The sequence below is a fragment of the Paramisgurnus dabryanus genome, chromosome 24 (assembly GCF_030506205.2).
Source record: "Paramisgurnus dabryanus chromosome 24, PD_genome_1.1, whole genome shotgun sequence".
Taxonomy (NCBI): Eukaryota; Metazoa; Chordata; class Actinopteri; order Cypriniformes; family Cobitidae; genus Paramisgurnus; species Paramisgurnus dabryanus.
Genome location: NC_133360.1, coordinates 26818817 through 26838016, shown reverse-complemented (window position 1 = coordinate 26838016; position 19200 = coordinate 26818817). Strand labels below are relative to the sequence as shown.

The 19200-nt window shown below is 34.6% G+C and overlaps 1 protein-coding gene and 3 long non-coding RNA genes across 5 annotated transcripts in view; 2 read left to right on the top strand and 2 right to left on the bottom strand.

Moving 5' to 3' along the window:
* LOC135741095 (uncharacterized) overlaps positions 1 to 15127 on the top strand; it is a 34022-nt gene extending 18895 nt beyond the window's left edge. Inside the window, exons 1-3 of one of the 2 annotated variants that reach the window (XM_065259760.1) lie at positions 12444 to 12578; positions 13463 to 13575; positions 14376 to 15127. In XM_065259760.1, the coding sequence (XP_065115832.1) occupies positions 12490 to 12578; positions 13463 to 13575; positions 14376 to 15064 (891 nt within the window). In that variant the 5' untranslated portion in view covers positions 12444 to 12489 and the 3' untranslated portion in view covers positions 15065 to 15127. Of the gene's footprint in view, positions 1 to 12443; positions 12579 to 13462; positions 13576 to 14375 lie in introns of those variants that run through there. The other variant, XM_073813503.1, reaches the window with a different exon arrangement.
* LOC135741117 (uncharacterized) lies at positions 2551 to 3723 on the bottom strand. Its single transcript, XR_010529344.2, has 3 exons — positions 3403 to 3723; positions 2925 to 3080; positions 2551 to 2656 (listed from the first exon to the last, which is right to left on the bottom strand). It is a non-coding gene; the product is annotated as an uncharacterized lncRNA (long non-coding RNA).
* On the top strand, positions 4345 to 5342 carry LOC141281633 (uncharacterized). The gene is made up of 4 exons (XR_012336004.1): positions 4345 to 4494; positions 4578 to 4898; positions 5009 to 5155; positions 5243 to 5342. It is a non-coding gene; the product is annotated as an uncharacterized lncRNA (long non-coding RNA).
* LOC135741118 (uncharacterized) lies at positions 8820 to 9903 on the bottom strand. Its single transcript, XR_010529345.1, has 3 exons — positions 9776 to 9903; positions 9594 to 9697; positions 8820 to 8946 (listed from the first exon to the last, which is right to left on the bottom strand). It is a non-coding gene; the product is annotated as an uncharacterized lncRNA (long non-coding RNA).
* Positions 15128 to 19200: the final 4073 nt, after the last annotated feature.

Sequence of the window (19200 nt, the reverse complement as noted above, 5' to 3'; positions counted from 1 at the left end):
AATGAAGTTTATTGGATTTTACTGAAACAATCAGATTCTCATACAGTGATACTGCGCTCATTTTCAAACCCAACATCTGCTTTTCCCTTAAATAAAACATTTAAAAACAAATATTCAGTACAATCTAAACACCGTCTGGTGATATATAATATTACTGTAGATGAGTTAGGAGTTTATTACTGTATGAACACAGATACACCTCCAAAACTCAGTACCAGCACAAGACTGCACATCATTGGTTAGTGTTTATAATTAATTGCAAAGTTATTTAAATACTTACTTAACATCATTTACCAATTGTTTTGAAAAAAGATTAAAGTGTTGACAATCAATCATTATAAAAAATTATGTCCTTTCAGAGCCGACTGAACTGAATCTGAATGAGACTTTAGTGAAGTGTAGTCAACACAATGAGACACAATGGCACTTTATCATCATTATATCTGCTCTTCTGATCATTGTCATCACTGGTGAGTTATTTTTATTGAACTCATACAATTATATATACAGTAATGTGATTGTAATAATATTTATGTTATACTGTTTATTTCTCCAGTAGTTAGTTGTTACTCTAAAGAAAGATTAAAGCTTCAGGATACTAAACATGTGTATCTAAAACAACATGAAGAGATGAGCCGAGTACAGGTAAACTATCTTAATATATACAAATTAACATATTTATAGTGCAAGTGTTTTTGATTACTTGATATCTGTAAGTCTATTGTAAAATAAACCACAGTATTAAACTTTTATAATGTAATTATTTTAAATGTTTATATTGCTGTATGTTCAGTACACTGCAGTGAGATTTTCAACATGTGAGGAGTCTGAAGACACTCGAGTCAACTGAACCTCTGCTCTTCTACCGGTTTCATTTCTTATAATGTTTAATAAAGTATCAATGTTATCAGTTAATGTTGCTTATAAAGTCATATATCATGAATAAATCATCTTTGTGAAATCTACCATGATTTACTGTTGTAACTGCTATAGAGGTGGTGATGTCTTTTGTTTTCGATTATTGATTGACAACAGGAATTTGATGGTTGGACTCGATGTTGTGGGTGTTTATATAAAGTCTAAATAAAGATCAGGTGTTGATATTCAACAGAAAACCACTGAAGACAAATGACAGAAATATACTATGACTAAATTATTCATGTGAATGTTTTGCATCGACCCTTTGTTGGGTTTAATCTTTGTATCGGTCTCTTTTGCTATCAAAAATGAACAAAATAATAGGCAATATAAACTTATCAAGTGTAAAGGTTTATTTGATATGAAACAAATGTGCAACACTGAATGTAAAGGTCGAGGTTTACAAACAATGAACATCTCTTCATGAAGTATAAGACAAAGTTTAAACCACAGCAGCGATACTGAAATACTGCCCTGTTTCCATTTGAGGTTTAGAAAACCATGAGTGCTGTTTTACAAACACGTTAAAAGATTTCAGCAAAACACCAAACTCGGTTCAAGGTTAAACCACCGGTCTAGTTAAAGGTGAGACTCTATTAGTAGTTTTAAAGTCACCAAACCAGTGGAAAACATCTCTGGGTTTGGTTAAACATGTTGAGTTTTGTTGCCTACTTTTGGCTTAAAACAAAACAAACAATAACATTTTTATGATCATCTGCTGTTACAATTACAGTTTTTCTCAATTGCTAAAACACAATTTTTGAAACCTTACTCCATTTTCTGAAAACATTAAACACAAAACCTCATTTTCAAGCACTGTATTTGCAAAACCTCTGACTCCTCTTGCAAAATGAAACAGACTTGCCATTTTGATGGGACTGACATGTTCACTGATGTAAAAATTTACTTTTGAGGGATGATTTTTACCCCTATTTTTACAGTACTGTACCCTGCATCTCACAAACTTGTCCTTTGTTTTTGTGATACTGTAAAACTGTAAAGCAGTCAGTACTGTTAAGTACAAAAAAATAAAAATAAAAAATAAAATAGAAACACAGAACAATGTTTATTTTGTTTGGCAGAGTTTCCTTTTTTATTGAAATAAACATTAATTTGACTATTTTGTACAGAAAATAAACTTTAAACAATACTACACAATTGCTTTAACTATACAAAACTACCAATAACCAACAACAAAAAAGTTTAAAGTCTTTCTTTTGTGACAAAAAGACACTCAAAAAGATGAGTTCAGTGTGTGCAGAGTGAAATCAAATTGTTAGGTTTCCAAGATGTTTTCTAGCTAATTTAGGTTATATAATTCATACTTGATATTAATTGTAAGTGTATAAAATCAAGAATATTATTTTGTTTATGTTTTTGGCATCCTTATAGCATAGGTACTGTTGTGTTGGCTGCGTTGAGTTTTTACACCGCTTGGTAAACCACCGTCACAAACTGAAAGATCAACAGGAGAATCACTATTAACATTTAAACAACAATTGTGCCTTAAACTAAATGTATGTTTCACAATGTAATCAAACCAGTAGTTTACGGTGGTTTGTTTGCAATCATTTAATGTAATGAATATAAGTAATGATAGTTAATGGTCTTACCTGTAGTTGGTTTGGGTCTTGATGTTGTTGCTGTTTTATAAAATCAGTTTTATAAAGTTGTCCTGAACTGTTTCCAGATCTGATCCAACAACTATTATTAATAGCACAAACAGCCGTCACCAGACCTGGTTTTGCACAATTTTATCACATTTTTAGATAATAAACAATGCATGCATAATACTTATAAATTAACCAGGAAAATGATGTTATATTTTTAAACAGAAAGTATGATGTAACTTTGCAGGTCATCTATGCCTAAAGTTATGGATGAGCCTCTTGTGAATTATCTTTATTTAGCCCCTCTTAAAAATATTTTTACACAATTACCTCTAATAAAACAAAATCATTATAGTTTAAAATCACATGACTGTATTGAATAGCTAAAAATATCACCTGTAATGAACAGCAAAACAATCATCAGACCAGAATTGAGGATGACAGTTGTGTATTCTTTTGAGTTTTGCTCAATTACAGTTATCTGATTGTTCCTCTGATGTATTGTTGGATGTTGTGTGATTGTTGTACAGAATTCACTCGGTTGAGTCGGTTCTGTAAATAAAGTTTGTTTTGTTACAGCAGTCACTGTTAGTGTCTACTACATTAATATATGAAGTGTTTGGTTCCAAAATGAGATAACTCCGCTTTAAACATTTTTGTCAAAACATGTTTATTATCATGTTATCATGTTTTTATTGTGTTTTATTGTGCTAATTATCTGCATTTTATTAGTTACGAAGGCTTAAATCAAAACTAATCAACTGCAGTTTGATTGATTGGAATGCACAATTAAAAAACAAGATTTTGGAAAATAAAAAAAATGGAGGTTATCTCATTTTGGAACCAAACATTTACATAACTAAAATGTACTTACCAATGATGTGCAGTCTTGTGCTGGTACTGAGTTTTGGAGGTGTATCTGTGTTCATACAGTAATAAACTCCTAACTCATCTACAGTAATATTATATATCACCAGATCATGTTTAGATTGTACTGAATATTTGTTTTTAAATGTTTTATTAAAGTAATGGGCAGATGTTGGGTTTGAGAATGAGCGCAGTATCACTGTATGAGAATCTGATTGTTTCAGTAAAATCCAATAAACTTCATTTGAGTCCAGATCACAGTTTATAGTCACATTTTGTCCCAAATCTGTTAGATGATCTAAAGTCACTGCAGCTTGACAGCACATTAACACATCTATAAGATAAGAAACACAGAAAAACACACATTTACTATAATAGCACATGGACTGACTGAAATCTAAAACATCTGCCACAAATATTAACAATGCATTAAACAATGAACATGAAACAAATATTTAACACGTAATAAACTTACAGAGGTGAATCTGAATAATCCCCATGTTGCTGCTTTGATCTGAATAATTACGTACATAAACACTCGTGTTAATATCAGATAATCTCTCTCAGTCACGTGAATGTGTTAAGTTGTGCTGCTGCATTGTTTAGTAAAACAGATTACCAAATAAATCCAGTACAGAATACACAAGACTCGGTTTCATCTGCAGTGAGAAACTCACGCTGGTCATCTGACTGTCTCACCACATCATAAAAACAGCATATGTGTATGCATGTCACCAGAATATGTACACTGTACTCCCAATTGCTGTTTTAATTTGTTGGTTTAGGTGCTCACTCCTCATCAAATGTATTTCTGCATCAGGTCAAGTTTAAGTTTATCAGTAGATGCCGCCAGACAACAGAGAGACTAATAAACAACACATGACTCCTATTCAATACATGAGGATGCTAAAGGGAGTCTTAAAAGCCGTCTGTCAGTCTGTGAGTTTGACTTCCTCTCAGTGGTTTGTGTCAAATGTCTCTCACTGCGGTCTGAAGTACTGCTGGCATCTCAGTGTATTTGTGGAAAAAAAACAAGAAACCTTCATGTGAAAGCATTTTAACCAAGAGATCAACATGAAGATCATTCAGCTTCTAATCTGTAAGTCTACGAACTATAACTGTTTAAAAATAAATTATTTTGTGTAAAATTTATAATACTTTTTTAAATTATTTTGACTCTAGATCTGTTCATATTGTGTCAAACTGTAGAGACTTTGGATCAACTCACAGATTTGGGTCAAAATGTGACTATAAACTGTGATCTGGATGAAGAAGAGATTTATTGGTTATTACTGAAAACAGCAGATCCTCCTGTGATGATATTACGCACTTTATCATCAACAGCTTTTCTCTTCAACAAAACATTCAGACACAAATATTCACTTCAATCTAAAAATCATCTGTTTATAAATAACATCACTATTGATGAATTAGGAGTTTATTACTGTATGAAGAAAGATACACCTCCAAAATTCAGCAGTGGCACCAGACTACATGTAAATGGTAAGGGCCTGTGATTCTTCTGAAATTATTTTGATTTTTTTTTTAACAGCTTAAAGCTCAACACATAATAATAGCAGTCATTCGATTTGCCTTTAAATCTTTATTCACAGAGGACTCATCAGTTCAGATTGCAGTTATTGATTATATTCATCAGAATCATACAGTAGTCAAATATATTGAACCGAATCAAACACAATGGATGATTATTATTCTCATATCTTCTCTATTAAATGCTCTTCTGGTCATTGTTGTCATTGGTGAGTTATTTACTTTAACTTGAATAAAATATTCAGTAATGTGCCTCCATATTTAAAAGAGTTTAACACAACATCTCTGTTTGTTAGCTTGTGTGTGTTATTACTGTAGAGAAAACACAAAACCTCGAGATAAAAGATTACAACAGAGTCAGTTTGTGTCTCCACATCAACAACAAGAGTCAAAGAGCTTTACACTGGTAAATCACACAAAACACATTAAAACTGTCATGTACATAAATCATGTTTGATTATCAAGTTTCTCACTGTTAAGATAATCAGTTGGTTATATATGTGCTCATACTAACACTAGTACTTCATCTATGACTCTTTCAGTACACCGCTGTGAGCTTTTCCTCATCATGAAGCGTCTGAACACAGTCAAGTCAACTCTTACAACTTGTGGTTAATTTAAAGATGTGCTTGATCCTGTTGGTTGTAAAATGTTAGGAAATAAAAAAATTAAGTTGTTCAAAATAAACTGGGTATAAAAGAGAAAAACTTTAAACTTTTACTGTTGTGATTTGTCAATGCACCGTTATAAAACACTGTTACCAAAATCTGAAATATAACACTCAAATAAAAATGCTTAGCGTCTTTTGCCAGATAACTGTGGATGAATAAAATGGTTGCAATCCTGTAAAGACTTATACTGTTATAATGGACATTTACTTGCACTTCCTCATTTTTGCACTCCTCGTGTGGTTTAATACCACAACTAAAACAAAAGGTTTAAATTTCCTATTTGTAATTATTCACAACCCTGAAATTAACACAATCTGTGATATCTCTAACATTAATCATTTATTTAAACAATACATTTCTTTACACATAATAAACCAAAACCCTCTGACTGACAGCACTTATCTGTGTTGAAATCACTGGTTTAAAGTTATACTGTATATTATTATACTGATTATATTTTTCCTGTAGCTCATTTAGTTGACCATTGGTCATTTGTTACATTGAAATATATGGAAACACTTTACAATAATGTAGTATTTGTTAACATTAGTTAATATATTTGTTAACATGCACAATGAACTAACATGGACAATTATTTTAGCATTAACTATAACAATAACAAAGATGAATAAATGATGAATTTTTTTTTATATCTGCCAAATGCATAAATAATTAAATAGGTATTTAGAAATGACCAGGAGTCTGTTTGGCTTTTATAAGTCTGTTTTTAAAGTGTCATCAGTTATTTGGTTAGTAATAATAGTCGTGTTCATTTACCACAGATATGTGCTGATACCACACAGAGGTGTTTTTCCTGTCAGGTCTTTGCAGTGGAGGTTTTATTTAAACGCTGTAGAGAGAAGTGGTTTTGAACTAAACAACAACATGAGGATCATTCAACTTCAGTTTTGTGAGTTTATTATAAATGTTTTGACTATCTTTTTATACATTTGTAAACTTGAAAATTTTTGTTATAAATTGTTTTGTACAGTCGTTTTAAGACGGTGATCGCATGATGTTTTTTATTATCTTATAGATGTGTTCATTTTGTGTCAAGCTGCAGTGTCTTTAGATCAACTAACAGATTTGGGACAAAATGTGACTATAAACTGTGATCTGGATATAAATGATGTTTATTGGATTTTACTGAAACAATCAGATTCTCATACAGTGATACTGCAGTCATTCTCAAACCCCACATCAGCTTTTTACTTTAATAAAACATTTAAAAATAAATATTCAGTGCAATCTAAACACCGTCTGGTGATATATAATATTACTGTAGATGAGTTAGGAGTTTATTACTGTATGAACACAGATACACCTCCAAAACTCAGTAACAGCACAAGACTGCACATTATTGGTAAGTACGTTTTTAGTAATGTAAATATATTAATGTAGACTGACAATAACAGCGACTGCTAAACTGTACAAACTTTATTTACAGAACCAAATCAACTGAGTGAATTCAGTACAACAATCACACAACATCCAACAATACAACAGAGCAACAATCAGACAACTGTAACTGAGCAAAACTCAACACAATGCACAACTTTCATCCTCATTTCTGGTCTGCTGAATGTCTTTCTGATCACTACAGGTGATACATGTGATTTTAAAACTAATGATGTTGTTTTATAACATTTTGAAAAATAAGGTAATTGTGTAAAAATATTTATAAGGGGGGCTAAATAAAGATAATTCATAAGGGGCTAATTTATAACTGTAGGCATAGTTGACCTGCAATGTTACATCATACTTTCTGGTTAAAATATAACATCATTTTCCTGGTTGATTTATAAGTATTATGCATGCATTGTTTATTATCTTAAAATGTGATAACAGGTTTGGTTGCAGCTGTTTGTGCTGTTAATAACAGTTGTTGGTTCAGATCTGGAAACAGTTCAGGACAACTTTATAAAACTGATTTTATAAAACAGCAACAACATCAAGACCCAAACCAACAACAGGTAAGACCATTAACTAGCATTACTTATATAAGTACAAACATACCACAGTAAACTACTGGTTGGATTTCATTGTAAAACATAAATTTAAGGCACAATTATTGTTTAAATGTTAATATTGATTCTCCTGTTGATCTTTCAGTATGTGACGGTGGTTTACCAAGCGGTGTAAAAACTCAGCCAAACCACGACAGCACCTATGCTATAAGAATGCCAAAAACATAAACACAAGAATATGCTTGATTTTATACACTTACAATTAATAACAAGTATGAATTATATAACCTAACTTAGCTAGAAAATATCTTGATTTCTGTCTGAAACTAACCATCAACTAACCACACACTGAACTCACAATACAGTACATTAACCAGATTAAATTTCAGTCTTTTTATCACAAAAGAAAATAGTTATTGGTTATTGGTAGTTTTGTACAATTAAAGCAATTGTGTAGTATTGTTTACAGTTTATTTTCTATACAAAAAAGTAAAATCAATGTTTATTTAAATAAAAAAAGGAAACTCTGCCAAACAAAATAAACATTGTTCTGTGTTTCTAATATACTGCTTTTTATTTTTTGTATTTTTTGTACTTTAAATTGTAACAGCCAAATTAGGCATAACTCAACATGTTTAACAAAACCCGGAGATGTTTTCAACTGGTTTGGTCACTTTAAAACTACTAATAGAGTTTCACCTTTAACTAGACTGGTGGTTTAACCTTGAACCTAGTTTGGTGTTTTGCTGAAATCTTTTAACGTGTTTGTAAAACAGCGCTCATGGTTTTCTAAACCTCAAATGGAAACAGGGCAGTATTGCTGCTGTGGTTTAAACTTTGTCTTATACTTCATGAAGAGATTTGTAACATATGAAATACAGTAAACCTTTACACTTGATACATTTATATTGCCTATTGTTTTGTTAATTTTGACAGAAAAACACAGACCAATACAAAGATTAAACCCAACAAAGGGTCGATGCAAAACATTCACATGAATAATTTAGCCATAGTATATTTCTGTCATTTGTCTTCAGTGGTTTTCTGTTGAATATCAACACCTGATCTTTATTTAGACTTTATATAAACACCCACAACATCGAGTCCAACCATCAAGTTCCAGCTGTCAATCAACAATCAAAAACAAAAGACATCACAACCTCTATAGCAGTTACAACAGTAAAACATGGTAGATTTCACAAAGATGATTTATTCATGATATATGACTTTATAAGCAACATTAACTGATAACATTGATACTTTATTAAACATTATAAGAAATGAAACCGGTAGAAGAGCAGAGGTTCAGTTGACTCGAGTGTCTTCAGACTCCTCACATGTTGAAAATCTCACTGCAGTGAACTGAACATACGGCAATATAAACATTTATTAAAATAATTACATTATAAAATTTTAACACTGTGGTTTATTTTACAATACTCTTACAGATATCAAGTCATCAAAACACTTATATTATTATAACTTATAGTACATTTACAGTACTGTGCATAAGTCTGAGGCCACCATGCATGTCAGCAATAATTCGTTGTTTTTGCATTGGTATAGTGATCATCTATAATTATTTGTCAGTCTCTTAATACAACCAGAAAATACAGGACCTTTGTTTGTAATATTATAAACAGTATAAAAGTATAAGCTAAATGTTGAATATTTAGGATAAACTTCCACTTCAGCAATAGTAGGCAACTGTAGGATCTCTTAAACCTAAATGAAATTAAATCCTAATTTCTAATCAAACGACTTCATGACTTCAGTCTGTTTTAAAAAAGCTCAAGATGTATTTCATGCCAAGAGAGGTCAAAATTAAATACTGACTGATGCATGAAGAAGAAAATAATGTTTACTGTATTTCTGTTTGTATCTTAATAAAAATAGAGAAAAATAAATAATGATTGACATTAAAACTTTGCTAAAACAACAATGCTGGTGGTGGTGGCCTAAAACTTTTGTACAGTACTGTATTAAAATTATATATAAAGATAGTTTACCTGTACTCGGCTCATCTCTTCGTGTTGTTTTAGATAGACGTGTTTAGTCTGCTGTAGATCTGTATCCTGAAGTTTTAATCTTTCTTTAGAGTAACAACTAACTACTGGAGAAATAAACATGAATATTATTATAGTCACATTACTGTATATTTAATTGTATGTGTTTAATAAAAATAACTCACCAGTGATGACAATGATCAGAAGAGCAGATATAATGATGATAAAGTGCCATTGTGTCTCATTGTGTTGAATACACTTCACTACAGTCTCATTCAGTTTCAGTTCAGTCGGACTCGGCTCTGAAAGGAAAATTTTTTTTTTTCTAATAATGACTGATTGTCAACACTTTCATCTTTATTCAAAACAGTTGGTTAATGATTTAAAGTGATGATTAAAATAACTTGGCAATTAATTATAAACACTAACCGATGACGTGCAGTCTTGTGGTGTTACTGAGTTTTGGAGGTGTATCTTTGTTCATACAGTAATAAACTCCTAACTCATCTACAGTAATATTATATATCACCAGACCATGTTTAGATTGTACTGAATATTTCTTTTTTAAATGTTTTATTAAAGTAATGGGCTGATTTTGAGAATGAGCGCAGTATCACTGTATGAGAATCTGATTGTTTCAGTAAAATCCAATAAACTTCATTTGAGTCCAGATCACAGTTTATAGTCACATTTTGTCCCAAATCTGTTAGTTGATCTAAAGTCTCTGCCGCTTGACACCATATGAACAGATCTAGAGTCAAAATAATTTTATAAAAGTATTATAAATTTCACACTGAATAATGTATTATTGTTTAAACACTTATAGACTTACAGATTAGAAGCTGAAAGATCTTCATGTTGATCTCTTGCTTTCACATGAAGGTTTCTTGTTTCTTTCACAAAGACACTGCGATGCATCTCTACTTGAGAACAAAGTGAGAGAGATTTCACACAAACCACTGAGAGGAAGTCATAATGAAACACTACCTTTAGCATCCTCATGTTTTGGGTTTTGTATTTTCTTCATCAATCTAATACAGTCAAACAATTACACTGACAGATTCCCAGAAACTGAGTTTTAGTTTGAACTGCCAAAATAAAGTCTGCATATGTTTTATCCCAAACCACTGACCCACACAGTTTTATTAAGACATTAAATGTTGAACAGCCGGGCGCAGTTGCCCTCCATCGACTGCATTGATGAAAAGCACGATGGGAAAAGACTTGCTGATGACACAGCTTAATGCTCATTGGCCCGGGGATGTCAGCTGATGACTTCTTACTTCTAAAAACTCTACTACCTATAGTTGTTTTTATATTATTTCAACTTATTATTGACTTATGACATTTATATTTTAATAACTTTTGTATTTTGTATTGCAACCGTCTGCTCTCGTCTAAATTTCAGGATCTCAAACAAGTCTAACATATGATGACATCATAATTGGGCGATGATGTCACAATGTCAATGTTGTCATAAAGTATGGTGATGTCCTAATGGGAATTTATGTCATAATAGATGATGGAGTCATAATAGATTATGTCATAATGGGTGATGATGTCACAGTGGTGATGGTGTCGTAGTGGGTGATGATGTCACAATGATGATGATGATGATGATGATAATGGCGATTACTTTATAATGGATGATGATGACATAATGGCGCGTAATTGGCCATTATGTCATAGTGCACAGCTTCCCTGTCAAACAAATGTATTTATTGAATAAATATCAAAAATCTAAATATTGAGTGGTGATAAACAAAAGACTAACAAGCTACCAGTGCCTTTATTTTACAGCTAATTAGCTAAAATATGAATACAGTTCATTTTTGTCTTTAACATGCATGACTCTGCAATATTATCATGGCCATATAGGCTGTACTTAATGGTAAATTTTTAATGGGGCCACGGAAGTGAGGTGGCTCCGGTGGGTGAACCACAGCCTGTTTGCCCTCACAGTCTGCAGTGTCCCCTTTGTTGATGAAACTGCACTGTAAGACTGTGTAACTGGATTGAACATTAACCTTAAAATATTATTTATGCATTTAGGAAAGTGCGTAATGCATTCATGACCCTCTTGCTGCATTAAACAGTCTATGTTCAGTCTTCAGATGCTGCTTTTGGTCTGCAGTGAAAAGACTAGTAACAAATTTATAGTGTCACATGTCATATAGATATATAGATCTAACTTTATTCTTAATAAATCGAGGAGTGGGGTGTATTTTCTCACTTGACAACCTGCCCCCCCCCCCAAACGTCTGTGCACAGCCAATGTATTAACCTTTAAACTTTTAAAATAACCATGTGTTACAGCTTACCTAATTGTATTCTGATTTGTTGAAAGTTCATGTTATGAACTGTAGGGGGCAGAAAGGTGCAAAATGTGTTTTTTTATCTAAAGACAAATCATTTTCTGTCTGGATTTCCTGTGAATGCAGCCTCTCGTAATAAGTTAAGATACCTTTTACATACAAGGAGTTGTTTGCTAAAGTAAGTAAACAATTTAACAGTAAACAGTTTTAGCTGTAACTTAATGAGGCATTGAAATTATACTAAATGTAAATGAAAACTTATAAAAGTGAATGTTTGTGTGTTGCTCAGTGTCACATTCAGTGTAATGTTATAGGTAATCACACTGCGCAGGTAACAAATGTTTTTTTTTTTTATAAGAATAAACTCATTGCACTTTAAAGAGACAGCAGTGACATATCCTGTATACCCAGAGGATTACTTTGGCAGATCACTGATTAAGACGAGAACCTCCTCCCTCTCCAAAGTTTGGAGATTTTAGTCTGCTGATTACACAGTTTGGTGCAGCACAATGAAAGTGAAAGTAACATAGTGCCATATAAAGCTGTAACGGTTTTATTCGTGTCCAGTCCAACACTTTAGCTGAATGAATGAACATCAGCAGTGTGTTAAAGACCTGAATAACAAACAGCACAAAATACACCACAGATCTTCAGTTCTTCAAAACAAACTCAGGTGAGCAAGAACAATATTTTAAGGTCTTAAGGTTTTTTATGTATTGCTTAAAACAGTGATTTTATATGCACCTTTCTTTGTTTTTCCCAGCTAACAAAATGAAGTTCCAAGAATGTTCCTTAAAAGCTCCTATTAATGTTATGCAAATGTTCAAAACCTCCAGGTTGTACTTATGCGAATATTAAAGGAATGTTACATTCTATAGCAATGTCATGTTTTAATGTTCTCTCAACGAGATTGATTTATAAATCCACACTACTGTATACTAATTTTGTGACGCATATGGTTATCTCTGCATTTATTATTATTTTATATTTAAGGGTACACTGAAAAATGATTATGTGCCTTAGTAAATTTAACTTAAAAAATTAGTAAATTCTATTAAAAAGAAAATTGTAAAAACAAAACAAAAATGTAAGTATTTCTAAATTAATACATTATTGAGAAAATAATAAAAAAAAACTCTTAATAAAGTAAGAGTTGAAAAAATGCTTTATGCTTCATTTGAATATTAACGAAGGTAAAGATAGAATAAGAGAATAGAAAACTATTGGGTTAAACTTAATTTTAGTATATAGAAATTAAACCATTAAATTGTTCTGGTTGCACATAATTTAATTCAGTGTACTGAACATAAAAAATAGTAAATTATACTCAAAATAGTTTAGCAAAATTCTGAATATAATTAATCTGAAATAACTTAACAAATATAAGTACAACCAACTTAAAAATATATCTGGAAATAGAAACATTTATTTTGTGCAACCCCTTGACATAATAAAAATTAAGTAAATTCAACATAACATTTTTTTAGTGTATGCTATTGTTTTCAAACATTTACCTTTATTACTTGAAATTCCTATTTTATTGTCTCTCTTTTAAAGGAGAATGTCTGAAAGAAGAGAGAACAATGTCCGTGAAAGTCAAGAGTCTCAAGAAGGGATGAGAAGCAACTCCCAAACCTTTCCCAACCAAATTGTTGAGGCTTTTCACAATGGTTTGTCCTTCAGTCCAATCACTATAAATAAATATAAATATTGGTTGGGTAATAAATAAACCTATATCGGGTTATTGTTAACCTCACCTTGAGCTGAAACAAACCATCATTGCATTACATCCCAGGTTTCTTTATTAATCCAACACTTGTTCTGTCCGATATTTTAGCCCAGTCGTACAAAATTTTGTGATATAGTCACGTAACTTTTTGATTATTTTTTAATGATATTTTCACGAATTTCCGAATTTTTTTGTGATCGTATCACGAATTTCTGTGTGCAATTGTCACGTATTGGTTTCACAATTGTTTTGTCCTATTTTCTTACCATTGTCGTTTCGGTTTAGGGTTAGATTTACATAAAATGACATCCAAACCCAACTAACCTAACGTCAGGTGACAATGGTTTAAAAATCAGAAAATATAAAAAATAATTCAGAAAAAAATTGTATAAACCAATACTTAAAGTGACATCCTAACGCAAACACCAAATCTAACCCTGAACCGAAGCGACAATGGTTTGAAAATAGGAAAAAGCAGTTGAGTAACCAATACGTGACAATTACACGTAAACAGAAATTTGTGATACGATCACGAAAAAACGTGGAAATTCATGACAATATCATGAAAAAAGAATCAAAAAGTTACATTACTATATTACAAAATTTTGTGAGATAGGGTAGGATATTTACAGTACCCAGTATTGGGTTAAAAATAACTTAATTCCCAAGAACACAAGAACTAACAAAAATGTACCGTGTTAATTGTTTGCTTAATAAAGGTGCGTTACTTCTCATAAACAGGAACCACCAGAATGCGGTCTTGGTTCTGTGGCAAAGAAGATGAATATTTGAAAGAAGAACTGATAAGATCTACGCAATCCCTTCACCACTACATACACAAATACTTTAACATCACTAACAGACTGTCGGCGATCCTCAATACTCAGATGAATCAAAACAACTTACCTGCAGTCTCAGCGAATGACAGTGAAAGTATTGAGCAGAACTGTGTCAGGGTTAGACAGGTTATGAGCCAAATCCTTGGCCTATGTGAAAGGGAGGACAAACGTGTTCAGAAGAGCGTTGAACCTGCACTTTATGAAAAGATTGCCTTCTCTGTTGGGTCACTGGAAGAAAAGGCTACAGTGTTAAAGGACCTGCAAGATGAAAAAATGGGTGTCTTGGGGAATGTCTTCTGTCCTGTAGTCACTGTTCAGCTGGCCAGAAGTAATCTGACAAATGTAATGCCTCCAGTGGAACTGCTTAAATCTCAGCCCGTTTCATCATTCGTCCTGTTGGGAGATCTCGAGCAGAGCAGTAAAACAATCACTAAGCTTCTGTGTGGATCGCAAAACCATCAAAAGAACCTTGACGAAGGCATACAGTTAATGCAAGATCTCCTTTCTATTCTGAAGCCGCCCTGTGACTCCTACAATGATATTCTTTGTGAAGTGGAAGCCTATGTGAAGATCATATCCAAGAAGATGTAGGAGAGAATTAAAAAAGTTAGAGAGTAAATAAAAGAGTTAAACATAGCAAATGTACTTTTAATATGTGCTACACTGCTTTTAACTTAATTTTACAACACTCTCACAAATCTACAAAAGAAAATTAAACTTCTTGTGTACAGTAAATGTGTGTGAAGTCTTTTTATCTGGAGTAATGTGCTGTCAAATGAAAAAATGGTTCCAGGCTGAGGCAGTACCCTTTAAAACGGTCCTAATATGGACCAGTTAGGTACAGATATATACAGGGTTTCCCGCAGCACATTTCAGTTCAGGCGGACCGCCTAAGCTTGGAAACCCTACCGCTTTAAGTAGGTCGGCCAAAAAAATAATAATTCGTAAGCACATAGTTGATGGCCCTTATTGACTTTCATGGAATTAGTTTTTTATTTTAGGTGACTATCCCTTTAAGCAGTCTTAAAAGAATCAGGTAGCACCGTTAAAAGACTCCATACTGTTCAGTTTAATCTGTGATTCATGATTCATCTATGCAAGTGATGGACAGTGATCATGTTATGAATCTAAAGTAAAAGAACCCAGGCACAGGCTTAGATGAACACAAGCAGACTTTATTTAAAGGGGACATATTATGAAAATCAGACTATTTTCATGTTTATCAGAATCATGACTGATCATACTGTATAACCATCATTGTACAGTTATGTTCAAAATAATAGCAGTGTTCTAATAAAAGTGAATAAAGTGCAAACATTTTAAAATTAATATTAAAAATAATAATACATTTTATTTGTATTGTGCCTTTCTTACACTCAAGGCGCTACAACAACAATTAAAGAAACAACACTACCCCATAATTACAACACACTAAACAATGACAATAACAGCTATTAGATTATAAAATAGATTCATTAGAAATATGTGTTTTAAGTAATTTCTTAAAACAAGTAAAAAATAGAGCATTCCTAATAGAAAAAGGCAAAGAATTCCACAGCTTAGGCACACAACACAAGAGAACGACCTCCCACCCATAGTTTTGAGTTTGTAGCGAGGCTGATGCAAAGTTAGAGAACACGCGGAGCGGAGAGACCGGGTTGGTAGAGATACTGTAACCAAATTACAAATATTATCTGTAGCCAACCCATGTACAGCTTTATAAGTTAAGATAAGAACTTTAAAATCAATGCATGCTTGAACTAGAAGCCAGTGTAGTTGAGAAAGCACAGGGGTAATATGGCAGCGTGATGGTGTATAGGTCAAAACACGAGCAGCTGAATTTTGCACATATTGCAGTCTCTTAATAAAACTTGCAGGTAACCCTTCAAATAGAGAGTTGCAATAATCAAGCCTAGATGTTATAAAGGCATGGATGAGCTTTTCTGCATCAGGCATGGCAATAAATGGTCTTATACGTGCAATATTCCAAAGATGATAAAAAGTGTCACAAGGTGACGATCTTTTAGGGGGGCGGAACCAAAGTTGGGAAAGTTTGGTTCCGCCCGGAAGGTTTCCGCCCGGACCGGAAAGGAAGAACACCGGACTTCCGGTAGCGCCGTAAGAGGGAAAATCGGCGAATTGGATGCACCTGTGCCTTGTTAAGAGGAGCGGTTGGCGATTGGAAGACACGCTAAACAGGACAGTACTTAAGGCTGAGTTTATTCACAGTCCGGGAGAACCTTTTGGGTGTGTAAGCACTGTGTTGTGCCCGCTGGTACGCTGTATTGTAGCTGTTTAACTCTCTCTCTCTCCCAGGCTGGAACAGTCAATTGTGGGGACATCGTGAATCTTAAAGGTTATGAGGAGAACGAAGATCGGACGGATTGTGTCGAAGTGAAAGTGGATATTTAAAACGTCAACGCTGTGAGTACCAGAGTAAGCTAAAAGTGATTGTGATATTGACCTGGTTTATGCTAACTCCCTTCAGGAGGAGGAAGACGGCCCTACCCCTCATACCCGTGGGTGAGCTGAGGAAGTATTACCGTAGCAGACACAATAACGACATCACTAGCTGGGCCACATATTTCCACCACCAAGCCTGAACTGAGCGAAGTGAGAGAAGACGGGCGTCCTTTTTGTACACTTGAAGTGGTGGGTGAGCCTTTGTGCTGTGGATACATTTATTTTTGACGTGGTGCTGTCTATTGCTGTGGGTTGCTGTGTTTGGCTGTGTGTGTGTTGTCAGATTTACCCCCGCCTTCACACACTTCGTCAAGAGAAGGCAAAGAGGCTGCTGGCGTAGCTAGTACAGTACAGCATATGTTGTGAGCGTGCTTCGGGCTTCCAGAAATAATACGGTGCCCAGAAAACGAGTCTTTCCCCGGCCTAGCCATTGGGCGGATGGGAAGAGCGGTGGTGGAGAGCTGAAGAAGCAGCAGAGGTGTGAGTACGATTTGGGGCTATTCTTGTTGATGCTTTCCAATGCATAAACGTTGTTGTTGCAGAGAGAGAGGTGACGTAATCCCTTCGTCCCGTGGCCTCTACAAGGGGGCGCCCCTGTCCAGAATTCGAACACCTGACGCGACGAGGAAAGGGCAGCGCTCGGCCCAGTGAGACGTTGGGATTTCCGCCCCTCTGCTACCACCTACTGGTCGTGAGGGTTCGCCCCCGACACTACTTAGGAATCACTTACCCCAGCACACGTCGCGCCGACTGCTGCGAGTCCGCCACTGTGTTTCTGTGTCCAAGTTGAGACCTGTGGAGAGAAGAGGAGAGAGCGTGATTATTCTGAGGAGAAACAGAGTGAAACCTGTACTTACGGTACGTTGAGTCCAGCCAAGAGGTGAGAGCCATCGCAAAGCAAATTAACTGTGTTTCTGTGTCCAAGTTGAGACCTGTGGAGAGAAGAGGAGAGAGAGTGATTATTCTGAGGAGAAACAGAGTGAAACCTGTACTTACGGTACGCTGAGTCCAGCCAAGAGGTGAGAGCCATCGCAAAGCAAATTAACTGTGTTTCTGTGTCCAAGTTGAGACCTGTGGTGAGAAGAGGAGAGAGAGTGATTACTCTGAGGAGAAACAGAGTGAAACCTGTACTTACGGTACGCTGAGTCCAGCCAAGAGGTGAGAGCCATCGTAAAGCAAATTAACTGTGCTTTGTGTCCAAGTCGATACCTGTGAAGAGAAGAGGAGAAAGAGTGAATATTCTGAGGAGAAGCCGAGCCAAACCTGTACTTGCGGTACGCTAGTCCAGTTAAAAGGTGAGAGCCATCTCAAAGCAAGCTAACGGTGCTTCGGTGTCCAAGTCGATACCTGTGGAGAGAAGGAAAGGAGTAGTGAGTAACCCGACGAGAAGTGTGTAACTACAAGGGAGAGCCTCCCCGAGGAAGATTCAGGTACGCGACCAATATCATAATCCCCCACACTCATACTGGTTCTGATTCTGCCTCCAGGAGGAAGAAGGAGCGCGCCACGGATTACCAAGGCCAGGCCGGAGCCTGAGTCCCACGTCCTGGACCCCGTTGGCCCCTTGCTTCCCGTTACCCCCGGCTGAGGCCTACCTGGAGTGCAGAGCCCGATATTAGTTTTAACTTCCCTTCCCCATTTTCCCTACTACCTTTTAAATATTTAATAAAGATTGTTTTATTACTTACCTGTTCTCGTGTTGTCTGGTCATTGGGTTGGCTTTGGGGACCTCCTCGAGGTGGAAGTTGAGAAGGGGCGTGGCTTAGTATAGTAACGCCAGCCCCTTGGCCGTGACAAAAGCTCCTTTAGTGACATTCTAAAAATGAGTGTTAAAAGTCAATTGTGCATCAAGAGTCAGATTACAGACCTGTGCAGAAGGAGGAATCAGGCACCTATCCACAGTAAATCTAAAGTTATTACATTTATTTACAGTAGTTGAACTGCCAATCAAGAGAATTTCAGTTTTTGAACCGTTTAATTGTAGGAATTTCTGTTTCATCCTGACCTGTATTTCCAATAAGCAAGCTGATAAAATTGTAAATGCTGATGTATTTACAATGAAATATCCTAGACTATATTTCTAAATAATCTGCCCAAGAGGCAACATATAGATACTGAAGAGAGTAGGACCCAACACCGACCCCTGGGGTACACCTTGCCGTAAATGAACAGTCTGAGATTTATTTGTTCCAGAATAGACAAACTGGAAGCGTTCTGAAAGATAAGATTTAAACCACTTTTAAGCTATACCAGAAATACCTTTC